The sequence below is a fragment of the Mus caroli genome, unplaced genomic scaffold (assembly GCF_978045245.1).
Source record: "Mus caroli unplaced genomic scaffold, Mus_caroli_1 scaffold_1, whole genome shotgun sequence".
NCBI classification, from domain to species: domain Eukaryota; kingdom Metazoa; phylum Chordata; class Mammalia; order Rodentia; family Muridae; genus Mus; species Mus caroli.
The window spans coordinates 51,203,691-51,217,051 of NW_028227256.1; the positions used below are offsets into that span (position 1 = coordinate 51,203,691).

The following is a 13,361-nucleotide window of genomic DNA, read 5'->3' on the forward strand; positions in this document are numbered from 1 at the left end:
CCATGTCAGAAGGGTGGGAGACAGGAGAATTGCTAATCTTGTTATGGCTATTTCTTTGAGAACAGCTAATATTATTTTGGTAGCTGCAGGTTTAATCATCCTGAAATGATGTCTCACTTTGTTACAGTTACTGATGTTGTTGTCTGAACATCAAAACTTGTACTGTACGTAAGCCACTAAGGGAACATGGGACAAAGGCTAAGAACAAGGACAGGATAAGAAGGGGTAGGAAACAGGACTAGGCAGGGACCCTTTCAGCGAGGCTTGAGGGTCTGGGCGTGATGCAGGTGCATGCAGATCAGATCTCTGACTGGAACTGGTGAGATGTCTTTGGGGTACTTGGCTCATTCACTGTAGCTAGTTGTGACCAGACTTCTTTCTGTACCACCTGCAAGCCTTTTAAGTTAGCATACAGATCATTATTACAACAACATGTAGATTTAAACACATCATTTTAAGACAGTTATGGGCATGGGAGCCTATAAAGGATCTCAAAAAGAGTAACTAGACTGAATCAAGAGGGAATATTTCAGTTCCAAATAGGGCAAGGGGAAGGAGCATCAAGTCTGCGCCAGTCTCCATGATTAATTTTGTCAAGGTTTATTTTAGAGTTCTATTCATTCTTTCTATCTGTTCTGAGCTCTGAGGTCTATACACACAATGTAATTTTCATTTGACCTCTAAATACTTGGCCACACCCTGACTTACCTGGGCAACAGAGGCAGGGCCATTATCTGACACTATTGCTTTTGGCACTCCGAACCTTGGAAAAATTTCTTCAGTAATCTTCCTGATGAGTATCTGAACAGTCTCATTTTTACAGGGAAAAGCTTCTATCCATCTTGAGAACGTTCACAAAAACCAGAAGGTATTCATATACATATTTTTCTCAGTAAAGTCTATTTCCCAGTAGACACCAGGTCTGTCTTCCCAGTGTCTTTTCCCCTGGATCTACTATAGTGTGGCAGACATTGACTCTTTGGCAGTGCACACACTTGTGCACCACCTGTTCCACAAGGTGTTTTAAACCTGGTACATGATACTTAGTCTTGGAGAATGTCTGGATGAGCTTGCTTACCTCTAAGTGAGTCCACTGATGCATCTGTTTCATCACAGCTTCTGCTTGTCTTTGTGGCAGGATTTTCTTTCCCTGGAGGTATACCACAGTCTCTTATTTTTGTTGAACTGGTGACTGGAATCTTTGGAAATGAGGGCTAAATCCTCTGCTACGTAGTTAAACTCGGGCTCCATTGCCAGGAGCACCAGCAGGGCCATGGCTGTAACTGTGTGTGTTTCTCAGTCTGTCATGTTGTTGCCCTTTGTTACCACTGTATCTCTCTTCTAGTGACTAGGACAGTGAATGATGTTTACCTTGGCAGGGTCATGGAGGGCCTCAGTAGAGCCAGCATTTCTTCTTTGTTCTTATTTTCTTTTTCTTCCCGGTGTCAGTAGATATATGGTCCCATAGACATGGGCTGTGGCAAAAGCATACCTGCTATCCATGTAGATGTTGAGTCTTTTGATCGGATGTGTCCTCTGGCAGGGCCTGTCCAACTACCACAGCTGCTCCAGTATGTTTTTTTTTTTTCTCTTCTTCTAGATAGCTGTTCCAGTCTATGAACCAGGTAGCATCTGCACCCTCTAGTAACTGGTCTGTCAGATCTCCATGCCACCTATGTGTCTCAGCAAGAACCTGCTGAAAGTCTGGGTCTGGGAACAGTGTAGCTGAGTTCAGACTTGCAGGGGGCAAATGTGACTCTATCAGAGTTGAACAACAGTGTCTGGTAATGAGTCATGCGAACGTTAGTCAGCCATCCATCAGGGCGCTGAACCACACTTTCTAGGGCATGCGGCACTGAGATCACCAGGTTCTGTCCCAAAGCCAATAAATATATCTGTGTCCTTGACCAATAATGTTATAGTAGCCACTGTGTGCAAGCAAACAGGCCATCCCACAGTCACAGGGACTAATTTCTTAGATAAGTGTGCCACAGGTCTTTTCCAGGGCCTCAATCTCCGAGTAAGAACCCCTTTGGCAATATCTTTGTTCTCAGTCACATCTGGGAGGCCTAAAGCTGGAGCCGACAGGGCAGTCTTAATGGCATCAAAGGCTTGATGTTCTTTATTTTCCATACGAAGGGCTGTTTTTAATTCAACAAAACCTGGAATCCGCAGTCTGCAAAAGTCCACAGTGCTTAGGAACTTCTCTAACTTGATTTGAATGGGTCAATGGGGGAATATGAAACACAGTCTCTTTTCTAGCTGCTTCAACAGGTAGGCCATCAGCCTCTTCCAAGGACTCGGCTTCTGAGTTAGCACTCCTTTTGCTATCCCTTTACTTTTAGCCATGAACAGGTGGAAGGGTTTGGTCATGAGAGGGGCTCCTCTTCTTTTTGTTGGGGCAGTCTCTCACTCAGTGCCCTTTTTCTTTACAGTAAACACATTGATCTTTAGCCAAAAGCTTTCTGTAGTTGCCAGGTACTATCTAAGTTCTCTAGTTTCTCTGACTATTGTGGCCAGCATCTTCTCTTATTCCTTTTTAATTCCCTGGCTCCCTGTTCCTTATAGATCATTTCTGAGTGCTAGCATTATCAGCATGTGCCAGTTTGCCAGGCTATAGTCTTTGTTATTTACCTTTCTTTGCTGCTGTTTCCTAACTGTAATGGAGATCTCATACAATGTGTTCTCTCTCTCTCTCTCTCTCTCTCTCTCTCTCTATATATATATATATATATATATATATATATATATATATATATATAGTCAGAGAATAGTCAGAGAAACTAGAGAACTTAGATAGTACCTGGCAACTACAGAAAGCTTTTGGCTAAAGATCAATGTGTTTACTGTAAAGAAAAAGGGCACTGAGTGAGAGACTGCCCCAATATATATATATATTGTCTTTGCTTCCTTTGGATGTTATCTAATTATCACGTCCCTATCCTGTCACTCATCCTCTCTCATAGTTCGCCTCTACCCTGGTTTATCCTTCTGTCTCACTGCACATCTCTGATTCTGACTCTGGTCTCTGTCTTTGTCAGCCTCATGTTTCCTCAACTCTTCCTCTTGCCTGTCTCTTTTTTACTGATTCCTCCTCTAAATATTTCTCATTCAGAGTATCGCTCCCATCTCAGACCTCTCTAATCTCTATTTTCACTTCTCCTCACTGTTAACCTCTCTATTTGCCACTGTCATCCATCTCTCCTGAGTCTGCTGAAGCTTTGCTCTTAGCTCACTTCTTTCCAGACCTCTATCCTTCCTTCGTTTCTCCTCTGCACTTTCTTATTGACTTACACTAACTTTCTTACCGACTTACCCTGTCCATCTCCTAACTTCTGTAACTTCCTGTTACCTTGGTCAGATTGTTGGGGCACTTTCTAGCCCCACAAAGACGTGACTGGTGGTTAGACAGCAGGTGCTCCTTACCTTGAACAGGAGAAGCCCCAAGTGGGCAAATGCCTCCCTCACTGGAGCTTGGAACAGACTCATGGCAAGCAGTGAGGGGGCCCCGAGAAGACACATGGGGCAGGGAAGGGAACCCAGCTCTCACAGCCAGCTGCTGGGTCACTGACATCTCAAAGTGAAAGCACTTTTTCTGTTAACAAGAGGCACTCTGGCTTACTGCCAAATCCTAGAGATGGGCAGGTGGAATGCAGGGGAAAGGGAAACATAATTAGGCAAGTATGAGAAGCAGCCAGGGCTAGGAATACCACAGGGTACCCCTGGCCGGCCACTTCCACAGCCTCCTCCATCTCTCCTTCAGCAGCCACACTTTCTCAGGGACCACCTCTTGCTCTTTCCTCCCTAGGCTTCAGGTCCCTGGGCGGGACCACTGTGACCTGATGGCTGCTCTCTGGAGTTGGAGAGTGGGAGGCAGTGCAGCTGAGGATCTGAAAGGAAGAGGTCAGCATCAGGATCTGACAGGATTTTTAGGCTTATTCCAGAGGGCATAACTCAAAGCAGTCCTCAGTTATCAGTCCAAGTCCAAACACAAAGAGACAAACAAAACACACAACAGAAACCGTCCAGATAAAGCGTTACAGTAATTTTACAGATACAGAAAGTAACCAACCAAACAAGACCAATACAGGGCATCTTACACACCAGAGCGTCCTCATTGTGGTCAGCGATGTTTTGGCACATCTGCCTGTCACTGCAACCACCCCAAATGGGCCCCTTTCCATGAGAAGGCCTCCAAAACCTAAGACTTGCCTAAAACCAAACCAAGATAACCAGTCGTCCCCTTGGGACCAAAACCAGACCTGAAACCAGACAAACCAAAAGCAAAACAAAAAGCAAAACAGAATCAGAAGGAGGACACACAAGTGAACAAGACAGACAGACAGTCAGGCAGGCAGGGAGAGAGGGAGGGATTCCACTTCCACTCCCTTCCCAGTAGAAGGAGCACTCTGTCTCCTTCATTCTGAAAGATAACAGCCAGGCTCTCCTGACTTTCCTGATGGGGTGGGATTCCACATCCACTCCCTTCCACCTTTGGAACATCTTCCAGGGTTGCAGGCTACGGCCCTAGGACGTCTCCTTCCGCAGCCACTGGGTCCTTACGGCCCACAGTGGCAGCTGCCTGAAAACTGAAACCAAACACAAACTCAGCAGCTCTGCACTTGGGCACTCAGACAACATATAAGACTCACACAGACGTACCTCCAAGGGGTCTTCAGGGTTCCTGGGTGTCACGCAAATCTCGGTGGAACCTCCAAATGAAAGACCTCAGTGGGGAGACTCCCACTCAAGTCCTGAGATGGTGCGTGCACCCACGGAATCACGAGAGAATGTCTTGATGCAAACACAGGAGGCAGTTTAATGATGGAGCTACTGGCCAACATGTATCTCACACAGGAGACAGAGGAGTCAACCCTGAGGCTCAAAAGTTAGGGGTTTATATAGGAAAAAAGTTGGGTGATAGGGGAAATTGGCGCAGTTACACACAATTGGATAGTTAAACATCAGCAAATTGTATGTGCAGATCGAGGTAACGGCAATTCTGAAGGGCGGGTGCTTATCTATGTCAGCAGAGCATCTAGTTAACATTTAACCCATGTCAGAAGGGCAGGAGACAGGAGAATTGCTAATCTTGTTATGGCTATTTCTTTGAGAACAGCTAATATTACTTAGGTGGCTGCAGGTTTAATCATTTTGACCACTAAAACTATGTTTTTATGTTTGTTTGGTCAGCCAGCTTCCTTGTCTGGCTCTGCACTTGGCCTGCTAGTACAGTTTGGGAAGTCCTTTTCAAAGGGGGAAGGTACTGGGTGCTCTTGAATTCATTTTGGATATTACAGTATGAGTAGTAGGCAGGGGCCATAGAAATAAAAATGACCAGACTGTTCTGAAATCGCCATAGCTGCCTGAATGTGTTTATTTGTAGTCAAAATGTATTTGGAGTTGGGGCTTAGGACAATGGTAGAATATTTGCCTAACATGCTAAACAGCTAACAGCTGGGCTAAACAATGTAAAATGAAACCCACTTAGGCTCTGGACTGGACAATTGAAATGTTGAGTAATCTCACAATAGGCTTGCCAAACATGTCAGCATTCATTTTTTCCCTCATTAAAGTTAGTAGACAAACGAGGTTCAGAGCTTGAAGGCAAATGAAAGGCAGTTGAAATGAGTTACACTTATAGAATGGTCCTGGCTTTACTCTCAATGCCACAAAACGAAATTGGAATTTTAAAAATTGGCTATTTGGGTTATTTTAACTCTAAATCTCATTTCAATTTATAAATGAACTGCCATTGTAGATATGTCCTACTTTATTTCAATTTTGCAATGTATACTAAAAATATCTAGGAAATGTAATGAATCAATGTTTACATTACAGTGTAAACAGGTTAAAAGGGAGCTCTTTTAATTTTTTGGCTGTCTCATAATTTATGTAACTATAAGTACCAATATATATTGCTATCTATAGGGATATATAATATATACTGTGTGTGTGTGTGTATTCAGACCAATGGAACTGTATGAGCATCTGACCATGGCCTAATTTACCCAGACTTATTGATAAACACGTAACAGACTGGTTTTTAACACTCACCAGATCACCAGGCTTGAGGGAGCAAGGTTCATTTGCTTCTGACCAGTGCTTCTGTGTTCCTTCCTGTCTTAAATATCTTGAGTAAGAATTCCTACTAAATGATAAAGTACCTTCACTGACAGTAGGCTGCACTTCACTGTTCCTCAAAGGCTACAAGATGGTGAGTCCTAAGGATGAAGTAAAACTTATTATTCCATAAATGCACGGACTGGCCTCAGTCAGCCCCCTTCAATCCGTGGGAGAAAATTGGGTTCCCAGTATGGTGGGCAATGGAGTTGGTGACAAAGAAGGAGGGTGACAAACAAATATGAAAACAGAGAGAGTGTGTGGTATCTGAATGTAATGTGTTTCAAAGCGAGTACCAGTCTTATGAGTGACTTTTACACAAAACAGAGGAATGCATACTAAAAGCTAACAGGAACCAACTGGGATAGAACCCATGTCAACAATTGGGATCAAAAGCAGCCCCACCTAAAGTCAGCTTAATCTTAGAAGTCAGGGGCAAGGGCTTGTGCCCTTGTCATAGTTCCTATTCTAGTCCACCTTCCCCCTAGGCCATTGTAAATTCCTGTGTATGGGTGTAACTCAGATATCTATAGTTCTAAGTATCTACTCTGGCTCTTCCTTAGACCACAACCTTCCTTTTTCCTAGATAATGGTAAATTCCTGTGTAGGGCAGTGACTCAGCTATCCTTGCCCAGGGTCGGCTGAAAGACTGCCTAGGACTGGTGAAGAATCTAACTTAGCTATATGTCAAAATCAACCCTTAGAGGCACTTAAAGCAATACTGAGGGAAAGCACACAGATCTGTTCACTGACTAAAGCGAGGACAGATTTGGAGCATTCGTTATTACAGGATGCCACGGTTCCAGGAGACTAAGTTTCCGTGAACTTTTCGCCTCGGGACCAAGTCTAGGCTTTTCAGCCTGTCACAAAGTAATCTTATTTAAGAACTCACAGTAACCCTTCTGTCTCTGCTTCTTAAGGACTGAGATAACAGGTATGTATCACCGTGCCTTTAGGAAGTAATTTTAAAATACAATGCAACATATAAGCACTCTATTTAACTTTCCTAGTTCTCTTTGAGCAAAATACAAGTCTCTCTCTCCCTCTCCCTCTCCCTCTCTCTCTCCCTCTCTCTCTCCCTCTCCCCCTCCCCCCCCCTCTCCTTCTAATTATCCACCCTCAGAAAATGTTCTGAATACTGGTACCACAGTTCACTCATATTTGAGATTTATCTGCAGAACAGTCTTCATGGAATTATTCATGATCATCTCCATTTGGACTTTCCTTAGGCCACAGAGAGCAGATTTGTTGTCTTAACCCATTTACACAGCTGTAGCCTGCTTGTAGCAATGAGTTAAGACAGAATTGTTTGCAACATTAGAAAAATGCAGGATTTGCTTTTCAAATTTCATGTGTTCTCTAGTTTTTTTTTTACAAAAACGTATGACATCTTCCTCCACTCTTTGTTTTCCTTGTAGACAAAGGTTAAACAGCTAGAAGCACAGCTTCACACATTCGCTGAAACCATGCTGCAGAAGGACCATCTACATAAGCTGAATAAAGCTTTAGAGGTCAAATATGCTCAGGTATGCCTAGTGTCTGCAGAAAGCGATTGCTGTGAGGCACCGTTACAATGGTGCAGGTTCATGGCATTGCTTGGTGCCTCTGCCCTCCCCTGCACAATCCTGCAAAGGTGGAGATCTTCTCTTAAACTCAGTTTAAACCCCTGCTGTGTGTAAGGTTCTGCTGAGAGCTAGAGGGAGTTAGAAAGATGCCTTCACCAGAATCAGAATGATCAACATGCTTCATCTTTCTAACATTCATGAGAGCTTGTTGACCAGGACACTCTGCCTTTCAGGAAAAAAATATGTTGTTTTCATGACCACTCACAAGGATCATTGTTATAGAATGTTTGTATGGGTTTCATAAGCTCAAAGCTTTTTCAGTTCGAGCCTTAACTTTTTTTTTTTTTTTTTGCAAATGTGAAGAACAAGTATCTTTGTTTTTTGAATTGTAGGCAAACTCAGAGCTGAGTGCCAGCAAGACGTATCTGGAGCAGACAGAAGCTCACCTGAAAGAGGTATTATAGTGAAGCAGCTTACTTAGCACAATGGCTGGAGAGGCCGACACCTGTAGTAGGTCACATAACATTTCAGTAAATTCGTTGTTAAGCAAGCAAAGTATAGAAAGTGCTAGTAAGGAATGAAACCCATGAATATTTTACTAAAAGAAAGCAATTCAGTGCAGTGATTACAAATTTAGCGTATTTGCATCTATGCTGCAAATAGCATATTTTACAATGATTATAAAAATCTTAACTCATAAGCTGAAACTTCTGTCTGTGACTTTGTGTTCAAATACCACCATTGCCATGGTACTGGAGTATGTCTCCAAATGGAATGCCCAGGGGGTTCTAACCAACTGACTCTGCAGATGAGTGGTGAGGTCACAAAGCTCTAAGAGGCTGTCATTAGCGATAGTGTCTCAGGGAAGCTCAGGTTGCGGCCTGCTTCTTACTAGGTCATAGTGTGATCTTTTCATTCTTGAAGCCAAGGAATATATTTTCCAGCTTCTTCCTAAACTTTCTGCTCTTCTTCCTACTAAAGTGGGTATTCCTTGAAAACCCAGCCTTGAGTTTACTTGATACTGTTACTTGTAACTAGTAATGCCTCCAAGAAGAAGGAAATCTCCAGAGAGGCCCACATCTTCTAAATCCCTGGAAGGCTCTCGGTTTTATATCAGTAATGTAAAGGAAAGGGCTGCCACAGTCGCCCTGCCCAGTGTTATTCCAAATGTGGCGCGCCGAGTGAGCTTTGCACCCACCTTGCCTTCTATGAGAATGTCTCAGGGGATGGGAGACTCCAGGATCTCCCTAAAGACTCTTTTAAATGCGATTAAAACCATGGAGGGAAGGCTAGAAGGCAAAATAGACATTCTTGCCTCAAGACCCTTGCTAAGTGAGGAATCATCAAATCTTCTTAAACAGGATTCGGTAAGTGAAGACCACACATTGAATCTTTCGTTTTCAATTACTTACTTTATTTGTTTACATTTCAAATGTTCTCCCCCTTCCTGGTTTTCCTTCCACAACCCCTCTCCCCTTTGCCTGGGGTGTGCCTCCACCCACTCACCCACTCCTGCCTCACCACTCTAGCATCCCCCTACACCGGAGCATCAAGCCTCAAGGCCATCCTGTGCTATATATGTACCTGGAGCCATGGATTCCTCCATGTATATACTCTTTGGTTAGTGGTTTAGTCCCTGGGAGCTCTGGGTGGTCTGATTAGTTGATATTGTTCTCCCTATGCAGTTGCAATCCCCTTCAGCTCCTTCAGTCCTTCCCCTGGCTCTTTCATTGGGGTCCTTGGGCTCAGTCTGATGGTTGGCTGTAGGATCTGCATCTGTCTTGGTCAGGTGCTGGCAGAGCCTCTCAGGGAACAGCCATATCAGGCTCCTGTCAGCAAGTGCTTTTTGTCATCAGCAATAGTGTCAGGGTTTGGTGTCTGCAGATGGGGTGGATCCCTAGGTGGAGCGGTCTCTGGATGGCCTTTCCTTCAGTCTCTGCTCCATTTCTTTGTTCCTGCATTTCCTTTAAACAGGAGCAATTCTACGTTAAAATTTTTGAGATGATTGGGTGGCCCCATCTCTTAACTGGGGGTCATAACTATCCACTGAGTACGATCTCTACAGGTTCTATCTCCCCCTCGTTGGGTATTTTGGCTAATGTCATTTCATTGGGTCCTGGGAGCCTCTTGCTTCCCTGGCATCTGGGACTTTCTAGTGGCTACCCCCAGTTCTTCATCCCCCACTGCTGCACATTTCTATTCAATTTCCTGACCCTCTGTACTTCTCTCCTGTCCTGTCCCATACCTGATCCTGCCCTCCTTTTTTTTTTTTTCTCTCCCTCCTGTCTCCCTCTCATCTCCCTCCCTCCCTCTACCTCCTGTGATCTTAAGGAAATTTCAGAATTATTTAATACTTTAAAATGCAGTAACAATCTAGAAACATGTTTGACTAGATGAGTAACAGGGATTTCACCAATAATAAAAAACTATGTAAATTAAAATGATCAGTTTTGCTGCCACATAATTTCATTTGTGTCATAGAAAAGTTGGTTTAATAACAACTGACTTTTCCAAAACAAGCTTTGATATTTTAAAATTCAAAATTTATGCATAATCATAATTCGAATTGAAATGATTAGCTAAAGATGCTGTTAAACTAGAAATATATTGATCTAAGAGGTCCCAATATATTGAACATTTAGAAATATTTTGGAGTAAACTTGTTAAAGTATCAACCTTTGCTTCATATTTAGAAACAGTAGCTACCATAGCTTATCTTCCAAAGAAGATGTGTTTATATACTCTCAGTATTTTTGCTGGCGGAAATGTATATAAAAATAATTAGGGAAATAGAAATTAAACCAGAATGAAATACTACCAAACATTATTGGAAATGTTCAATCTCTTTGTATTGGTTTGAGGGTTTATGCCAGAAGCTGCCAGCTTATACCCCTTATGTACATGCAGCTTTCTGTATGCTAGTTACATTTCAGTAAAGTGCTGTAGAAAGAATCATATGAATGTGTTACCTTAAAAAGATTGACCTATTTAAGATGGTCACCAGTTCTGAAAAGAAATAAGCACAAAGAGCAGATGAATGTATGTCAGGGAATGGCTGAGGTTGGAAGGAACAAATATAAAAAGGTGTAAGTGCAGATGGAGCAGCTCTGCAGCCTGCTTATCCAGGGCATGCAGATACTCACGTGGGATCAAACTGCACGGAAATCTGCACATGTGCACATGCGCACTCACACATGAGTGTGCATGCTCACACACACACACACACACACACATGAAAATTGAAAAGAAACCAATCGAGTTCTGTAACCTGGGTAGTGGTAACATGACAGTTTGAACCTAAGAACATTCTTTGCACTATTTTATAATGTTCTGGGACCCTACAGGTATTTTGACATAAAGTTTTAGGAAGAGTAGTATGTAAAATAGTATGCTAATCAGAAGTTATTGTGCAGATGTATGAAAACTGTCTCATACTTATAAAATCCTAGTGGTCATGCCCTCTGGATTTTTTTATATTAATTATTCATTTAATTTAATTTTCTTTTCTACCTCATCCTTGTTTCTTCCACCGTCCCACTTTTTTAGGCCCCTTCCTTCTGTATACTACTATTTATACATTTTTATATACATTTAAGTTTAGATTTCACATAAGTGAAATATTTTCCTTCCTCTTTGGCTTATTTCACTTAATATGATAGCATCTATTCCCATCAATTTACGGCAAATAGCACAATTCCATTCTTCTTTATGGCTGAATAGAATACACTATGACTAGATGGGCCACATTTTCTTTAGTCATTCATCTTCCTGGGAATGTGGCCAGGTTCCTTGTCTGAACTATTGTGAATAATTCTTCAGTATTGTGGATGTGCCAGTGTCTCTGGTTTGCTTAGATTCCTTGACGTGTACACTCAGTGGTAAAGTGGACTTTAGTTCTTCCAGAAACATGGTGCCACTTTCCATAGTGGGCACACATGTTCATATTCCCGTTTTCCCTTTGCTACATACTCACTTTGCTGCTTTCCCTGAGTGATCGCATTCGGAATGGGGTGAGGTACACTCTGCAGGACACTTCACCTTGGCCTTCTCTGGTGACTGGGGGTATTGAATACTTTTTCACATACTTATTGCCACATATAGTTCTTCTTTTGAGAACTGCATGTTTGATGCATTTGCCCATATAGTGATCAGATGATTTGGGGTTTTTTTTGTTTGTTTGTTTAACTCTTTGAATCCTTTATAAACTTTTAAGTATTCAGCTCCATCATCACTATAGCTGGCATGGGTCTGCTCTCATTTTGTGTACTGTTGCTCCCTCCGGTGGTTGTTCCTTTGTTGGGCAGAAGCATTTTAATTTCTTACAGTCCCACATTCGTCAGTTCCTGGGATTAATCCTGAGCTATCAAAGTGAGTCAGTGAGTCCTTTTCATAAAGTCTTAATATCTTTTTATTACACCTATTTATTTTGTGTATGTGGGAGGTGTGCATTGTTATAATTCACATGTGAAAGCCAGAAGAGAATTCTCTTCTACCATGTGAATCCTAGGTTCTAACTCAGGTCATAGGGCTTGTTAGCATTGCAGGACTTTCATGGACCCACTTGAAGTATAAATAATGACACGAGACTTCTATTATAGTTTATAGATTTTGCTGGGGCAGTTTGCTAGCTACTTCTTTTTTAAGAGAAAGGGGCTTTATTTTGTTTCAGTTTCACTGGGTTGCAGTTCATGAGGAGGAAATGAAAGGCAACAGGAAAATGTGGTAGTGGGTCTTCATGTGGTGAAGACCAATGAAGTAGAACAAACTTAGGAGCCACTGTGATTCTCATGGCGTAATCCCAGTAGCTAGTGTATTATAAGTACCTGTCAGGTTCTGTGTCTTAAGTGTTAATCACCTCTGAATGAGCTGCAGCTCTGAGAATCTAAGGCAGCAGTACAGCAATGACTATTTCACACACATTGGAAACGTTACAGTGAAAATCAGTATTTTGTAAAATTATGCATTAATAATTACAGTTGAAAGTAAAAACCACAATTGATTGAATATTAGGAATTATAAGAACACTCTGTCCTATAATACATTGATCAATATTTTCCCTTAACATATTACTCATTTGACTTTACTGAGTCGGGGACTCCAGAGCCTTGCATCAGAACCACTTAACCAGTGGTGGAAGCCATAAAAATTGCTTCAATAACTTGGTTATTTTAGCCTACAACCCAGAACAGGGATAGTTCTCTGCTCCAGTCCCTGTCTGCCCCTTTCATGACCACTCTCAATTTTCCATCTTCTGCTTTCTTCTCTCTGCATCACTCCTCTGCCACACGTTAGGAAGTAATTTAACCTGCCGAGCCAGCATGATAGCCCTATTCCCATATTTTGGGTAGTTATGTATGCATGTTGCATGTGTGTGTTAAGTCTTTATTTTTTAAGCTTAAATTATATATGTGTGTGTGTGTGTGTGTGTGTGTGTGTGTGTGTGTGTGTGTGTATGTGTGTGTGTTGGTAATTTGTGCTGAGTATTGATTACATCATTTTACCCTCCCCTCTCCTTTTCCCACTTCTTCCATGTTTCCACTACCACTTTCAGAATTCATGATCTCTTCATTAATTATCATTATCACATGTGTACATAAACAGAGCCTGCTGAGTCCACTTGGTGTGGCTTGTATATACCATGTGTTTGGGGCTGACTGCTTAGGATGACAACTT

General features: G+C 42.2%; 1 protein-coding gene across 8 annotated transcripts in view; it reads left to right on the forward strand.

Moving 5' to 3' along the window:
- The window catches only part of Ccdc150 (coiled-coil domain containing 150), a 107,814-nt gene that overhangs the window by 70,139 nt on the left and 24,314 nt on the right, over positions 1-13,361 (forward strand). For all 8 annotated transcript variants that reach the window (XR_002378903.2, XR_002378904.2, XM_085837329.1 and 5 more), the window contains 2 exons: positions 7,542-7,649; positions 8,081-8,143. Coding sequence is in view for 6 of the 8 variants with exons in the window: in XM_085837329.1 (XP_085693455.1) it covers positions 7,542-7,649; positions 8,081-8,143 (171 nt within the window). In the remaining 2 variants the exon portion in view is untranslated. The remainder of the gene's footprint in view (positions 1-7,541; positions 7,650-8,080; positions 8,144-13,361) is intronic.